This window comes from Pelophylax lessonae (assembly GCF_965119305.1).
Source record: "Pelophylax lessonae genome assembly, chromosome: 4".
Lineage (NCBI taxonomy): Eukaryota > Metazoa > Chordata > Amphibia > Anura > Ranidae > Pelophylax > Pelophylax lessonae.
This window is the reverse complement of record NC_138771.1, coordinates 197,165,528-197,181,869: the sequence shown is the minus strand read 5'-3', so window position 1 is coordinate 197,181,869 and position 16,342 is coordinate 197,165,528. Positions and strand designations below refer to the sequence as shown.

The following is a 16,342-nucleotide window of genomic DNA, read 5'->3' as shown; positions in this document are numbered from 1 at the left end:
CAGTGGAAAAGCGCCATTAGTGATGCCTCACTAATAGTGCAGGTCTAAGGACATCTTCATTGGTCGGTGCAGGATTCAGTTGTACCATTGTACACGCTCCAGAAGAATGCAAGCATGTTTCTTCTGCAATAAATATCCTCCCTGCTCCTTTATGTATGATGCCTTTAAAAGGAACAACTTTAAAATGATCTGCTTTTAAGGAAAAGCCTCAGCATAAGTTCAAAACAGAGAGGGCATGAGCAACAGATAAATATTTTTTTCTGTCTTTGCAAATACAGTTCTGGTTCTAATCACAGACTTATGGTAGAAGGATTTCAATCTAGTCTTCAGTATTTTATAGTGTAAGCATAATTTTATACCAAGTATAGAAACATATTTTCCAATCCTGGTAACAAAAACTCTTAGAGCCTACTAGAGCAGCCTTTCTCAGACTTTTTACCTCAGATGAACTCTGGAAATCATTTTCAGGTCTCGGGGAACCCTTGCTTAAACCAATACATCGAGGGTCAATGGAAAAATGTCTCTTACCTTTGTGGCCAGTGGGAAGAATGCCCCCTGTACCTCTTTATAGTGGTGGTCAGAATGCATCTCTTACAGACAGCTAAAACGATTACTTGTGTCATGCAGCTGGCTTTGCTAAATGACATTGGCCCAGGAACTATGCAAGCACCTTAAAATGGGAGGTCAGTAATCCACAGCTCAAGGAAACCCTAGCAACGTATGGAGGAACCCTGGTTTCATCGGTGTTGCTAGGGGGGGTGCGCTCCACACCCAAGTGACACCCGCCAGAGGGTTGACACCTGGGTCGGTACAAGGGTGGGACCAAAAGTGGATGGATGACACCAAGTATTACCACACCAGGCGACCCTAACCCTAGTGATGCGACTGCCTGGTTTAGAATGACTTTACTAGAGAATATGTAAACAACATTACTTTTTAGCTGCTTCAAACACTTTAAAGATTGTTTTTTTATCAGTTATGTGGTAGACAAAAGATATCTTGTGCAAGGACACACCTTGTACAACAGGGTATATAACATTTGGCTGGTTCTATCAACTTGATCCACAATGATTTCAATAGCTGCCCATTTTTTTCAAACCACTTGTAGTTCTGGGTGATATCTTACACAAGCTGAAAAATGTGCCAGAAATCTTGGTTTGAGCTTTGTAACTGAATATACGGCCAATATCCTTCAGCTGGTTATCTTATTATATTCATGTTTTTATTTTTCAGATCAGAATATCAAGAATTTTACTAAAAAAAAATTATAACTCTTTTTTTGTCTACCTCAAGCCTTTTTTTTTAAATGGAAACACATGAACGAGAAGTAAAGATACTTTAATATAAAAACTTGGTGTCCAGACCTATTTATTCTAAAATTTCTTTACATTATCTATAGTCATTTAAATACTATTGGTTTTCTGATGTGGTGTTATCTTGTTTGCACCCTCTATGTGTAACCATTTGATGTTAATTGTTTTTTATTGTAATTATGAGTAAGGCTGTAATAGCCGAAACATGTCACCACTGATCCTGTGTATATGATGTAGCCAAAAAAGGGATAATACTAAGGAGTTATCGAGTTGCTGGCCTATTTTCTGCTTTTGGCACTTGTAGTTCTGGGTGATACCTTACAAGAGCTGAAAAATATGCCAGAAATCTTGGTTTGAGCTTTGTAACCGAATATACTGCCAAGATCCTTCAGTTGGTTCTCCTAAAGCAGATCTTTACTGCCTCTGAGCACCACAAACCGAAAATGCTATTTAATTCTTTTTTACAATTCAAAGTAAACTCCCCCCATCCATCCATGTCTCAATGCTTTATACACAATGCTGAGAAATCACTAAAACAATCACCCCCTAGAATTTCTGGCTGTGGCCATCTTGAGTAAGGGCAAATGATTCATGTAGTATTTACTTCTCGCCCTTAGCTCAAGTATGCATACAGGAGAGTGTGCTTAGCTGAGAAAACCCCTCCTCCCCTCCTGAAGACTCCTGGGATGCATGACATCATTTGCCTAGGCAGGAAACCAGAAAGTAAAAAAAAAAGTATAAAACAAGTACATTTTGTATACTTTTCTATCTATTTACTAATGCTAGCAGCATGAGGATTACAAATAATCAATGTTGATTGGGAGAGTGAATTTTAAAATATTCATGGTTTTATTTTTCAGATCAGAAGGTCAAGACGTTTATTTAAAAATTTTTTTAGCTGTTTCGGTCTACCTCAAGCCTTTTTTCAAATGGAAACCCATGAACAGGACGCAGCGATAATGGAGAATAAATACTTGGTGTCCAGACCTATTTATTCTGAGGATTCCTTCAGTGCTCATCATGAAATAGTAGAAAGAGATCACACCACAACACTGGATCATCTAAAACGGTTATGTGGGTAAGGAGAAACAACACTTACAAGTACAGTACATGTATTTAATTAGCTTACACAGTAACTTGTTAGGCTTTTAGTTAAGCCATATTTGTCAAAAGTTTACTCCAAATACTGTAATGTATTAAGGTGCAATTCTATCCCATAAAAACGTATTTCTAAAAACAAAGAAAGCAGGAAACTGTTTGAATTTCCAGGAAATCCAAGTTATCTTCTGTTATGCAGTAGCATCATCCCACAAATCAGTCCATGAACGGGGTCACCCTACCTGCACATGAGGGGCACTTTGCGCCGTACACGTGCTCATCAATGCCCTCAGAACAGGCAGGGACTGCAGTCATGTGAGAATCAAACATTAAAGTGTTACTAAACCTAGAATCCTGCATTCATTATATCTGGTCTCCGACGGTACGCAGCGATAGATTTAGTAAATATAAACAGCTAAATACCTTTTTTCCTTAGCAGTCCAGCAGTCTTGTGACTTCTATCAGTGTCTGGTTAAAGCTTGTAGGAGGAGTTTTCATTCTCCTATGATTGTCTTATGACTGTCTAATAAGACTGCAGGACCCCTGACCCTCTGTCTGGACAGTGCTGATTGGCCCTGTGCTGAACACTAGCATCCTTACAAGAAAAAAAAAAAAAAACTCTGTAGCAATACACACCAAACTGAGTATGTGCAGTTGTCCCCTAGACTATGTTCTATCAGATGAATTGGGGATTGTGGAAGAAGGGGAGGATTAGAGAAGACAGGATCAAACAGCCTTTTTACACAATGCAGAGGAGAGACCCCTTAGGTTCCACAGAAAGTGTTACAAATATGCTTTACTACATATTCATACTGATTTTACTGTTGTGGATTTAGTATCACTTTAAGGAAGTTCCCCGACTTAGAGATGAGTGGTGTCACTGTGTGCAGTAATAAAAATACAGAGTTCTTCTGAAAAGTGCTGTCCCATGTCACTACATACTGTTGCCTGATGTATGTTGAATTTAGGAGGGATACTGCTCAGCCTATGCCCTCTCTACCAGTCCAGTGTACTTCTGCCACCTCACTCCCAGTTACAGAATGGAGTCCAGCTGGGAATCTAGCATGGACCTCATGCATGCACTTGTGAACTCCTTCCTTCCCATACATATTGCCAGGTTAAGGGTCTCCATAACGCAGGTTTACTCCCGGTTGCTTTGGGAAACCAACCGCTTGGGAAGGAACCAGGTCACCGACCCCCTCGCTACTGGGGAACCTGTCACCAACCCCAGGTACCATTCTTCACGACTGGCTGCAATGTACCTTGCACTAGTTCTTGGTTACACATAGCAGCCACAATGCTCCTCATGCTTGTCTTGCTGAGTAGACATTTAGGAGTGGTTGTGCTCCATACCCCACCTGTGCTTTATTGATCCTAATTCATTATTTGGCCAGAACTATCATGCACCCCATTAAAGTACTTCAGACCAGGCTTACAACAGTTGATGCAACTTTTACTTGAATTATCTGAATAGTACAGTCCAGCATGAACAGTAACATTAGAATGTCCCTAACTATATCTAGCAGACTGCTAGAATGTCTACTTTGAAAGTAGACATTCCAAGGTATTTAATAAGGGGCATGCGGAGGATAATATCATCTTTGCTGGAATAACTGAGGGAGCCGTGCACCTTGTACAGATTAAGAGGGATTAGCGCCATCTTCATATGAGTGTACTACAAGCGTAAAAGGTCCTTTCTATGGTAAGAGGCCATTACCTTCACACATTGGTGTTATCACTATATTGAAGGTGGATTGCACATTATAAGCGATTGTGGAAAAATTGGATACACCTAAGGCTCCTACCTTTTTTCCGCCGGGTAAGGAAGAAATTCACCTGGTGGAGGGATATCACAGTCACTGTTCATTTGTTTGGATTCCTTCACCCCTTTATCACAACCATCACTTTGAAAGAAGATTTATGAAATTAGACTTTTATATCTAATTTGTGTTTCAAGCTTTTGTTTATACACAAGTGTTCACTATTTGATATTGTTTATTATTGGAAAATCACTATTAATAATTTTATTTATTAGGCTCCGTTCACATCTAGGCGTTTTGGGGCGTTTTTGGGGAGTTTTTCTGCTCTAGGATCAGCTCTCAAAACGCCCAACAAGGCAAATCCTATTCATTTCAATGGCCCCTGTTCACATCTGAGCGTTTTGACGCTGTAAGCAAAACGCCCAACGCTCAAAAAAGTACACGAGCTTCTTTTTGGGCAGATTACAGGCGTTTTCCATTGGTTTCTATTCAATCTAAAAACGCCTGCACAAAAAACGCCTGTAAAAACGCCTGTAAATCGTGGTAAAAATCGCGGTAAAATCACTGTAAAAATCGCGGTAAAATTGATGTAAAAAACGCGCGAAAACGCTACACTCAGGTGTGAATGTAGCCTTAATAATCACATAGGAAAAGTGCACTCACTATACATACACAAACTTACATATAGCTCACGATAATATTGCGAGTAGAGTAATTGCGTCCTTAGATACAAAAAAAGCATTTCATTCAGTGGAGTGGGGGTATCTCTTTCCACTTATAGTCAAATTTGGTTTTGGACCTGTGTTGATTTAATGGGTACAACTCCTTTATTGCGAACCCATGGTGCTTGTTAGGGTCAATGGGCTTATTTTGGAGCCATTCTAGATATTTAGGGACACCAGACAGGGTTACCTCTTATCTCCTCTCCTATTTGCGCTGGCCATTGAGCCACTGGCAGCGGGGTTGAGGGAGGATGATAATGTTCAAGGTTTTAGAATAGGGGAATTTGAAGAACGTGTCTCCTTGTACATGGATGATGTGCTTCTATATCTAAATGACCTGGATCGCTTGTTGTCTGCGGCCTTTTCATTGATACAGGAATTCAGAGATTATTCCAGTTTTCATATCAACTGGACTAAATCGTCATTGTTCTCGCTGGGCCAGCTAATATGGTCACTCCCCCTCGATACCATATAACAGTATTGGATAACTTTAAATATTTAGGGATTAATGTACAACTACCCTCAGAGTCATTTAGAGATACAAATGTTTGGCCTATTATTGGATCATTCAAGGAATGGATGCAAAAATGGAAAGACCTCCCATTAACGTTGTTGGGCAGGATAAACTTATTCAAAATTATTTATTTACCAGAGTTTTTGTATGTTCTTTCTAATTCCCTGTGTACATTCCTAAAAAAGCTTTTGGGGTATATTAATTCCCTGATTGTTTCCTTTTTATGGGGCTCTAAAGCACCAAGAGTATCATTGGATACTCTATAGCTACTGGTCAGTAGAGGAGGCTCAGCGCTAATTGACCTGAGGGCTCCTTTTTACGTATGGTATGTGAATGCAATAAGGTCTGCCCACTCTGGTCTCAGGTCACCCAGTTTATCACAAACACTATTGATCTTTCAAACATATGCAGTCCTATGGTTGGACTTTTGGGAATAATAGAGGATGAGCTAATTCATAAAAATGTAAAGACTCTTCTGCGATTATTTTTCTTTTATGTTCGTAAATTGATTTTGATAAATTGGATGCGGACAGAACACCATACATTGTCAGCCTGGAAATCTTTGGTTATTCCAATACTACCTTATACAGATTGACCTATAACGCTAGGGGGTGTCCCAAAAAATGTACCAGAATTTTGGCTAGATGGGTAGAGTCCATGGAAGCTGTTGAAGATTGTTCTTAACAGAAGAAAAGGAATAAGGTGTTTTGGATTCTCTTTAGTATTGTGCACGGTTTATTGTACATCGTTATGTAACCCAGTATAATGGCTCACATGGGGAAACCATAAATGGTCTACTGTAAAGTGAAAAGTAGTAATTCCCTCTGAAAAGGTTTGGGGTTTTTCTCCCCCTTTGATTCTTTTCTGTTTTCTTTATTATCTTTTGTGCTTACAGAATCTACTATTGATATTACTCTCTGATTGGAAGAGTACGTATTTAATAAAAACAAATACAATGCTATATGTACACATGCAGATATTGAAAGAGATTTGCATAGAAAGTCAATGCAATTCTTTAGTTAACATACAAGTAGATGTAGAACAACTACTACAATGTGATATGACACCACTGGGTGTCTAATATAGGCTCAAGGTTTTGCCACCTGCAAAAATCACAGCTGAGCTTGCTAAGTGAGTACAGCAGCTATCTGGAACTACTGCTTTAAAAAACAAAGCTTTTAGGCCCCTTTCACACGGGCGGTCCGATCAGATCCGCCTGTCAGTTTTTTAGGCGGATCTGATCGGATCCTCCATGCAGCTCTATGGGGCAGCGGGTGTCAGCGGAGGTCACCTCCGCTGACACCCGCTGCCATCCGCATCCGATCCTGTGCTGAAATCTGGACGGATGGAAACCCTATTTTTCCATCCGTTCAGTAATCAGTAATCATCCGATCCCCCATAGAGGGCAGCGGGGGGCTGAGACACCTCCCTCTCCGCTCTGCAAGCGGAGACGGAGCTGTCATCCGCCCGGCTCAGCGGGGATCGCGGATCGATCCCCGCTGAGCAACACGGATCCGCCTGCGGAGGCGGACCGTGTGAAAGAGCCCTTAAACAGTTTTCATATGAAGTTTAAAAGGGCGGCCTTTGATTGGCATTTGATGTCAGTTAGGGGTTAGAGAATGTGCCTGGATTCGATAATCCAAAATGAATAGCCAAGGGATTGTCAAAAAGGCAAGAGAGCTGAGCACTGCCATGGGTACATGTGCCAGTGCAAAGTTAAATATACCATACAACTGGAGTGTCCTCCTTTTATGTGACTTTAAGAGTGACATTAGAAAAACATCAATCCTTGAAAGTGGTTGTAAAAGCTAGATATTTCTTACCTTGGATGCATTCCCCGCATTAAGGTAACAATGTCCAAGTATTGCATCCCCCCAATACTTATCTGAGTCCTCACTAGATCCAGCTCTGTGCCCATCTGTACCAGCTCTCTCTTCTCTCTCCCTGCCTTCAAATGACAGAGGAAGTGGCTCCTGCTGCTGTCAATCAAATCCTATGAGGAGGGAGCGGAAAAGGGGCCAAGTCAGGCTGTGTGTGTCTATAGAGCAAGCCTGCAGGTGTGCAACCATGGGAAGAGGCTTCCTATGGTGGCATACCAAGAAAAGGAGAAGCCGGCAGGGGATCCCAGAAGAGGAGGTTCAGGGCTACTCTGTGCAAGTAAGTATAAAGCTGTTATTTTAATATATTATTTGTAAAAAAAAAAAAAAAAAAAAACATGATTCACAATCACTTTAAATTACATTCTTGGGGGATGCCTTTAAGATGTTTGTGGTGTTACGGGACAGTACGATTTTCACAGATGACATCAGGGATACCATCTTTTGACATCACACATTTTGATGTATAATTGTTGTTTTAACTTTTTAAATTTAGCTTGACTAAATACAGCAGCAACATCCCAATCTGATTCAACACAACTTAAAAAAAAGCCTTTTTCAGGTAGTTTTGGCTGTAACACCTGATTTTTTTTTGTCAGCCGTAATAGGCCTGAATTGATGGAAGTAATGCCCGAATAGATCTAAAAGCTATAAGACAATGTACTCCTAAAAAGTAAAGCCAACGCCATCAACTTTGTAGAAATTGCCAGTGGCATGACAGTTTCATTATTATAGTTTATGAGCTTGTTTTTTAATAACCACACTTTTTTGTCTTGAGCATTAAATAAAATGTCAAAAAAGCAGAAAACAGAAAAAAACACTTCATAACCACAACCCCACATTTCCTGTAGCCCCTCACATTCCTGTATCCCCAAATATTCCCCAAATTTTCACAATTTAGACTTTAGGTATAACCTGTACCCCCCTCATCACTGGACTCATCCGCCAACTCCGCAGATAACCCAGGTTAAACTTTGACATGCTGCCAGGACTACCAGCTCCTGCCAACTGTCCTGGCCTATTCTGGAGCTCCAGCAGGTTCCAAACAATCTTTCGGTGGGAAAAACCTTTGGCCAAAGGCTACCGGCTCTTCCACAATGCAGAAAGAAGGACGGGCAATAGAAAGTTAGAGAATAAAATCCTAAGGCCAGAGTGAAGTGCAGGCAGCAGCAAAGACTTAGTGAAGAATCCTACAATCATAGGCTGCTCACCCTAACCCTTTATTAGGAAAAGGAATAGTGTCAGAGTGGGAGCCGTGTGCTTTGTACTGTTGTGAAAATATAGCAGTCTTATTTAAATTTCTTTTAATTCTGTAAAAAATTATCAATGGAACAAAAAAGCCTAAAAGGCAGAAAATAAGCTGGGGGCCCCATCTTTTCTCAGCCATACGCTTTACTTTTAACTTACAAAATCACTAAAAATTGTAATTGGACCCGGGCTATCCAATGTCTTGTTTTTTTTCAGTTGTCACAATATTGATATGAAAACAGCATCAGATATCTGTCACACTTCACCAATATATTTTGTACCTTTTATGTTTATAGACATAGGTGAAGTTGAATAAACCTGTTTTCTTTCCATATATTTAGCTGTATGCCTGATTTCTACAAAATAAAACTGTTGCTGTTATTTAATGTTCAATAACTTTGGTAGGTTTCCATTTCTTTATTTCATTTCATGAATCAATCAATCAATCAATATAGGAAGGACAGGCCTAAACTGGGAGGCAGAGGTTCTGCACTTGGAGGTAGTATTTTTTTATGTTTATAAATAGTATTTACACATACAGTATATATATATATATATATACAGTGGGTACGGAAAGTATTCAGACCCCCTTAAATTTTTCACTCTTTGTTATATTGCAGCCATTTGCTAAAATCATTTAAGTTCATTCTTCTTCCTCATGAATGTACACATAGCACCCCATACTGACAGAAAAACACAGAATTGTTGACATTGTTGCAGATTTATTAAAAAAGAAAAACTGAAATATCACATGGTCCTAAGTATTCAGACCCTTTGCTCAGTATTTAGTAGAAGCCCCCTTTTGATCTAATACAGCCAGGAGTCTTTTTGGGAAAGATGCAACAAGTCTTTCACACCTGGATTTGGGGATCCTCTGCCATTCCTCCTAGCAAATCCTCTCCAGTTCTGTCAGGTTGGATGGTAAACGTTGGTGGACAGCCATTTTTAGGTCTCTCCAGAGATGCTCAATTGGGTTTAAGTCAGGGCTCTGGCTGGGCCATTCAAGAACAGTCACGGAGTTGTTGTGAAGCCACTCCTTCGTTATTTTAGCTGTGTGCTTAGGGTCATTGTCTTGTTGGAAGTTAAACCTTCGGCCCAGTCTGAGGTCCAGAGCACTCTGGAGAAGGTTTTTGTCCAGGATATCCCTGTACTTGGCCGCATTCATCTTTCCCTCAATTGCAACCAGTCGTCCTGTCCCTGCAGCTGAAAAAGACCCCCACAGCATGATGCTGCCACCACCATGCTTCACTGTTGGGACTGTATTGGACAGGTGATGAGCAGTGCCTGGTTTTCTCCACACATACCGCTTAGAATTAAGGCCAAAAAGTTCTATTTTGGTCTCATCAGACCAGAGAATCTTATTTCTCACCATCTTGGAGTCCTTCAGGTGTTTTTTTAGCAAACTCCATGCGGGCTTTCATGTGTCTTACACTGAGGAGAGGCTTCCGTCGGGCCACTCTGCCATAAAGCCCCGACTGGTGGAGGGCTGCAGTGATGGTTGACTTTCTACAACTTTCTCCCATCTCCTGACTGCATCTCTGGAGCTCAGCCACAGTGATCTTTGGGTTCTTCTTTACCTCTCTCACCAAGGCTCTTCTCCCCCGATACCTCAGTTTGGCCGGACGGCCAGCTCTAGGAAGGGTTCTGGTCGTCCCAAACGTCTTCCATTTGAGGATTATGGAGGCCACTGTGCTCTTAGGAACCTTAAGTGCAGCAGAAATCTTTTTGTAACCTTGGCCAGATCTGTGCCTTGCCACAATTCTGTCTCTGAGCTCTTCAGGCAGTTCCTTTGACCTCATGATTCTCATTTGCTCTGACATGCATTGTGATCTGGAAAGTCTTATATAGACAGGTGTGTGGCTTTCCTAATAAAGTCCAATCAGTATAATCAAACACAGCTGGACTCAAATGAAGGTGTAGAACCATCTCAAGGATGATCAGAAGAAATGGAAAGCACCTGAGTTAAATATATGAGTGTCACAGCAAAGGGTCTGAATACTTAGGACCATGTGATATTTCAGTTTTTCTTTTTTAATAAATCTGCAACAATGTCAACAATTCTGTGTTTTTCTGTCAGTATGGGGTGCTATGTGTACATTCATGAGGAAGAAGAATGAACTTAAATGATTTTAGCAAATGGCTGCAATATAACAAAGAGTGAAAAATTTAAGGGGGTCTGAATACTTTCCGTACCCACGGTATATATATATATATATATATATATATATATATATATATATATATATATATATATATATTATTTATTTACAGTGAGGGAAAAAGGCATTTTATACCCTGCGGATTTTGTATGTTTTACAAAGAAATAATCAGTATATAATGTTAATGGTAGGTTTATTTTAACAGTGAGAGACAGATTAACAACAAAAATATGCAGAAAAACGCATTTCAAAAAAGTTATAAATTGATTTGCATTTTAATGAGTGAAAAAAGTATTTGATCCCCTATCAGTCAGCAAGATTTCTGGCTTCCAGGTGTCTTCACTTTCAAATATTTTATTTTGAATACAACAAAAGCAATACAAACTGTCAAATTCAGCCACTAGCAATCGACAATGAAACAAGAGATCGATCTGAACAATGCATAATAACAATGAAGTACACAGAAGAGCATTTACTGGCCAACTAAGAACGACGACCAAAGAAAAGGCCCATTACGTGTGCTAATAAACCGGAACCAGTGATGGAGAGACTTCCCCAGATCCCCCGGGAGCCAAGCGGAATCTTGTGGGGAGGAGGGGTGAACATACAGCAAATCGGTGAGGGAAACCCCGGCCCCAAGCACCCAGGAGGGTTGCGATACATTTGGGGACCAGGCCTCTCACCAAGACATAACAGGGTTCTCAGCAGAAGAATCCCTTAGCAGGTACGGAGGCAGGTGCAATGGGAAGAGGCTCCACAAGGAGGAGTGGGAGAAGCCCCAATCCTAAAAGCAATAAATAAAAAAGGAAATAAAAAACAAAAATCAGACAAAATGAGTAGAAAGATCGGGGTAAGAGAGACAGAAGGAAGGAAGAAGGGACGAGTAAGCAGGACGAGGATGAAGGAAGGGAGGGAGAGTCACCGGGGGTACAGTAGGTGTGGTAGGGAAGTCTACAAGGTTATATGCAGGTATTGAGCCCATGGGTCCCAAACAGCTTCAAACTTAGCTAATCGGTCCTGGAAGATTGCCACCATTTTTTCCTGGGCCATGATCCAAGAGATCTTCCGTTTTGCAGCGGTAAGGGAGACCGAAGGTTGTTTCCAAGACTTAGCCAACGTGAGCTTCGCGCCCAGGAGCATAAAAAACAATAGGGTGGACAAGCTCTTAGAAAACATCCATGGGAAGTCATGGAGGAAGGTGACATGAGGTGTTTGGGGGACCTGTAGGTTCGTGACTTGTCCCAGGTGTCTTCTATACAGGTAATGAGCTGAGTTTAGGAGCACTCTCTTAACCACTTGCCGACTGCGCACAGTATATTTACTGCGGCAGTCGGCCCCGGCCAGGCAGAGTGACGTAGATCTACGTCGCTCGCCTGTCACTCCTTCTAGAGCCAATAGCGGGTGAGCGCGCGCCCGCCGAGGCACGCGTCCGCCTCGGCTCGTTCACGGAGGAGTGCGGGAGTGTGACTGGCGGACCCGATGTCCGCCGCTCACACTACGATCGCCGGTACAGCGGGAGAAAGACAGAGCGGCTTATGTAAACAAGCCGCCTGTCTGTTCTCCCTGTGTAAAAATTAAGATCAGAAGGTTCTACTATGTAGAACCGTTGATCTTTGTTTTTACACCAATAGCATTGTCCCACTACAGTTAGAAGCACGCCCCTGGGACACACTTAACCCCTCCCTGTCCAATACTGTTAACCCCTTCCCTGCCAGTGTCATTTTTGCAGTAACAGTGCATATATATAGCACTGATTACTGCAGTAATGTCACTGGTACCCCCAAAAGTGTCAAAAATGTCAGTCAAGGATCCGATCTGTCTGCCGCAATGTCGCAGTACCGCAAAAAAAATCGCAGATCGCCGCCATTACTCGTTAAAAAAAAAAAACACCAAAAATGACAAAAATCTTTCCCTTTGTTAGTAAACGCGATAACTTTTGCGCAAACAAATCAAAATACGCTTTTTGCGATTTTTTTTACCAAACACATGTAGCGTAAAATAAATTGGCCGAAAATGTTAAAAAATTTTGATTTTTACATTTTTTTTGGGGGGAATTTCATATAAAAAAAAGTGAAAAATATTGTTATTTTTGCAAAAATTACGCTCTTTTTTTGTTTATAGCGCGTGATCAAATCGCACAGGTGATCAAATACCACCAAAAGAAAGCTCTGTTTGTGGGAAAAAAAGGATGTGAAATTCGTTTAGGTACAGCGTCGCACGACCGCGCAATTGTCCGTTAAATTCACGCAGTAAAAAATCGCAAAAAAAACCCTGGTCTTTTAGCAGGAAAATCCTCCGGTGGTAAAGTGGTTAAAGGGATTGCTCCTAATCTCAGCTTGTTACGTGCATAAAAGACACCTGTCCAAAGAAGAAATAATTTAGATTCCAATCTCTCCACCATGACCAAGACCAAAGAGCTGTGCAAGGATGTCAAGGACAAGACTGTAGACCTACACAAGGCTGGAAAACGACAAGACAATCGCTAAGTAGCTTGGTGAGCGGGTGACAACAGTTGGCGCGATTATTCGTAAATGGAAGAAACACAAAATAACTGTGTATATTATTAAGATACTGGTATTACCAAGGCCTCAGATCATAATAATGATACATTTCATCTGCCATTTACCTGCCCATATTGCATTGTGTTTTGAAGTATGACAACTACCTGTTATTTTAATAAATGTCTATAACTGTGTGTTGTTTTCAAAAACAACAATATTCCTTTCTATTCTACCCACCAATAATGGTCAATAAAAGACAATTCCAGTCTATGAGTAAAACTGAACAGCAAACACTTCAGATGTGCTGAAGTCAGAATATTAACATCATGTATATCATAATCTAAGTTCTTTGTAATGTTCATCTCAGAGGTGGGCTTACTAACAACTTGCTGACCGCCTAATGTACATTTACTGGGGCAGGTCGGCTCTTTTGCGCAAAATTACTTTTTGCGCTATAAACAAAAAAAGAGCAACTATTCTGGAAAAAAAAACAATATTTTTTACTTTCTGCTATAAAACATTCCCAATAAAAGAAAAAAATTAAAATCAAATTCTTTCATCATTGTAGGTTAATTTGTATTCTGCTATATATTTTTGGTAAAAAAAAAAATCCCAATAAGTGTATATTGATTGGTATGCACAAAAGTTATCAGATCTACAAACTAGGGGAAAGATTTATGCAATTTTTATTTATTTTTTACTAGTAATGGCGGCGGCAGGGATTTTTAGCAGGACTGTGACATTGCGGCGCAAAGATCGGTCACCTAACTGACATTTTTGCCACTTTTGGGGGGACCAGTGACATTACTACAGTAATCAGTGCTAAAAATATGCCCTGTTACTGTACTAATGACACTGGCAGGGGTTAACCCAGAGGCAATTAAAGGGTTAAATGTGTCCCTAGGGGGTGTGGGGGATGGGCTTGCTGCATGAACACAGAGACTTGTGTTACTAAATAAGAGGAACACAGGAACCCTGTGTTCATAACTGACAGATCAGCGGTCTGCCGTGTTTACAACGGCAGACCGCCGTTCTGTCTCCACAGGGAGCGATCACGAGTGCCCGGCGGCAATCGAGGCCACCGGACTCGCTGATTGGCTCCTCCTGTGGCCAATGGGCATGTCCCCCCCCCCCCCAGTGCTCCCGCAAAGCAACATACAGGTACAGTATGTTGTTTCGCGGGACAGAGCCGACCTGCCGCCATAAAACTACGGCGGCTGGTCGGCAAGAGGTTAATAATGTCGGTGGTCCCCAAAAAAGTGTCAGTTAGGTGTCCGATTTTTCTGCCACAATATCGTACTCCCGCTAAAAGTTTCTGATCGCTGTCATTACTAGTAAAAATAAATAAAAATGCCATAAAAATATCCCAGTTTGTAGACGAGAAAACTTTTGCGCAAACCAATCAATATACAATTATTTGGATTTTTTTTTAAACAAAACATGTAGCAGAATACATATTGGCCTAAATTGATGAAGAAATTTAACTTTTTAATTTTTTTTATTTGTAGCACCCTACAGGTAGGTGCTAGGTAAATGCATAGTGGGCCTTGTCTGCCTAACAGCAGGGCCATGATTGCTTTTTGGTTAGAGTGTCATGGCTTCCAGGTGTGTCTGCTGAGGGGGGGGGGGGGAGTCTCTCCCGTGTCTCTGTGAGAGGCTTCTCATAGGGCAGTGGAGGAAACCCAATCAGGGACACATTCAGGCTTGTAACTACCGCAGAAGGCAGATTCTGCTGCAAAGGATTCTGGGGGTGGGTATACGTCTGAGGGAGGTGCGTGACTCGTGGTCTTTGGTGGGGAACAGAGTCCCTGGAGGGAGAGGACAGCTGTCTCTCCTCCTGTCAGAGGAAGCGGAAGTCTCGGGTGCTGCCTGAGAATCCAGAGAGGGCTGAGTTGAGCTGAAGGGGATCCGGTGTGCCGAGAACCAGCGGAGAGTGAGAGGGGTCCAGTCCCAGGAAAGCCTACACAGGTCGTGAGTACTGAGGATTGCACCTGGGGGTCTGCCTAGTGTCAGTGGGGACCACTCCAGAGAAGGTTCTAGGATCCAAGTATCAGCTAGTGATAAAGGGGGTGCCTGGTCAGAGGACCCTGAAGTGATAGAGGGGGTATCCAGGTTGAGGACCCTGAACTGATAAAGGGGGTACCTGTAGTTCGGGCCCTGAAGAGTCAGTGCACAGTGTGTAGTGCATCAGGTAGGATTTGCAGCCATACAGGAATCCCCAGTAACCTACCTCAAGCCAGTGCAAGGCTGAGGGAGTAGTCAGACAGTGACTTTGCAGTGCAAGCAGTGTCAGACGTTCAATGTTCTACAGTCCTGGATCTTTTGGACTGAAGTCGGAGTTCCAGCACAGCTTTCAGAGATACAGTGTGTTCAAAACGCCAGTAAGCGTTGGCTAGCGTCAGCTGGCGTTAAGACAGCGCTAACAGGCATTTTTGCTATAAAGTCCCGAAATTGTACATAGTCGAGCCAAAAGGAGTATCCCACTCATTCCCTTCTCCCATCCCCTAAAAATACAATAAAACAACCAAACAAAGATGCCGGAGTTGTCAATGTGTCAGTTCTCACACCCAGGGTCGCAGCTCACATGGGCTGGAGAGGTAACCGGTAACAATGGCAGACCCACCTCAGGCCACAGGCCTGGAAATACTGCTACATATTGGATATTTTTTATAGCAGAAAGTAAAAAATATATACCGTATTTATCGGCGTATAACACGCACCGGCATATAACACGCACCTCACATTTAGGAGGGAAATTTTAGGAAAAAAGCTTAAATTTTAAATAAACAGCATTGAACTCAGAACTTTTTTTTTTAATCAAATGCAGTCTTACCTGTGCCCATGAATGCAGCCTCATCAGCGCAGTGTTCATAAATGCAGCCCTTCCAGCGCAGTGTCCCCAAAGCAGCCTCGCCAGCGCAGTATCCACCAATGCAGCCTCGCCAGCGCAGTGACCCCAAAGCAGCCTCGCCAGCGCAGTGTCCCCAAAGCAGCCTCACCAGGGCAGTGTCCACCAATGCAGCCTCGACAGCACAGTGTCCCCCAATGCAGCCTCACCAGTGCAGTGACCCCAAAGCAGCCTCGCCAGCGCAGTGTCCCCAATGCAGCCTCACCAGCGCAGTGTCCCCCAATGCAACCTCGCCAGTGCAG

General features: G+C 42.0%; 1 protein-coding gene across 1 annotated transcript in view; it reads left to right on the top strand.

Annotated features, from left to right (window-relative positions):
• Nucleotides 1-2,242: 2,242 nt before the first annotated feature.
• LOC309552586 (chloride anion exchanger-like) overlaps nt 2,243-16,342 on the top strand; it is a gene marked incomplete at both ends in the record, with an annotated part of 80,313 nt that continues 66,213 nt past the window's right edge. The window contains one exon of the mRNA XM_082253533.1: nt 2,243-2,391. Within this exon, the coding sequence (XP_082109659.1) occupies nt 2,243-2,391 (149 nt within the window). The remainder of the gene's footprint in view (nt 2,392-16,342) is intronic.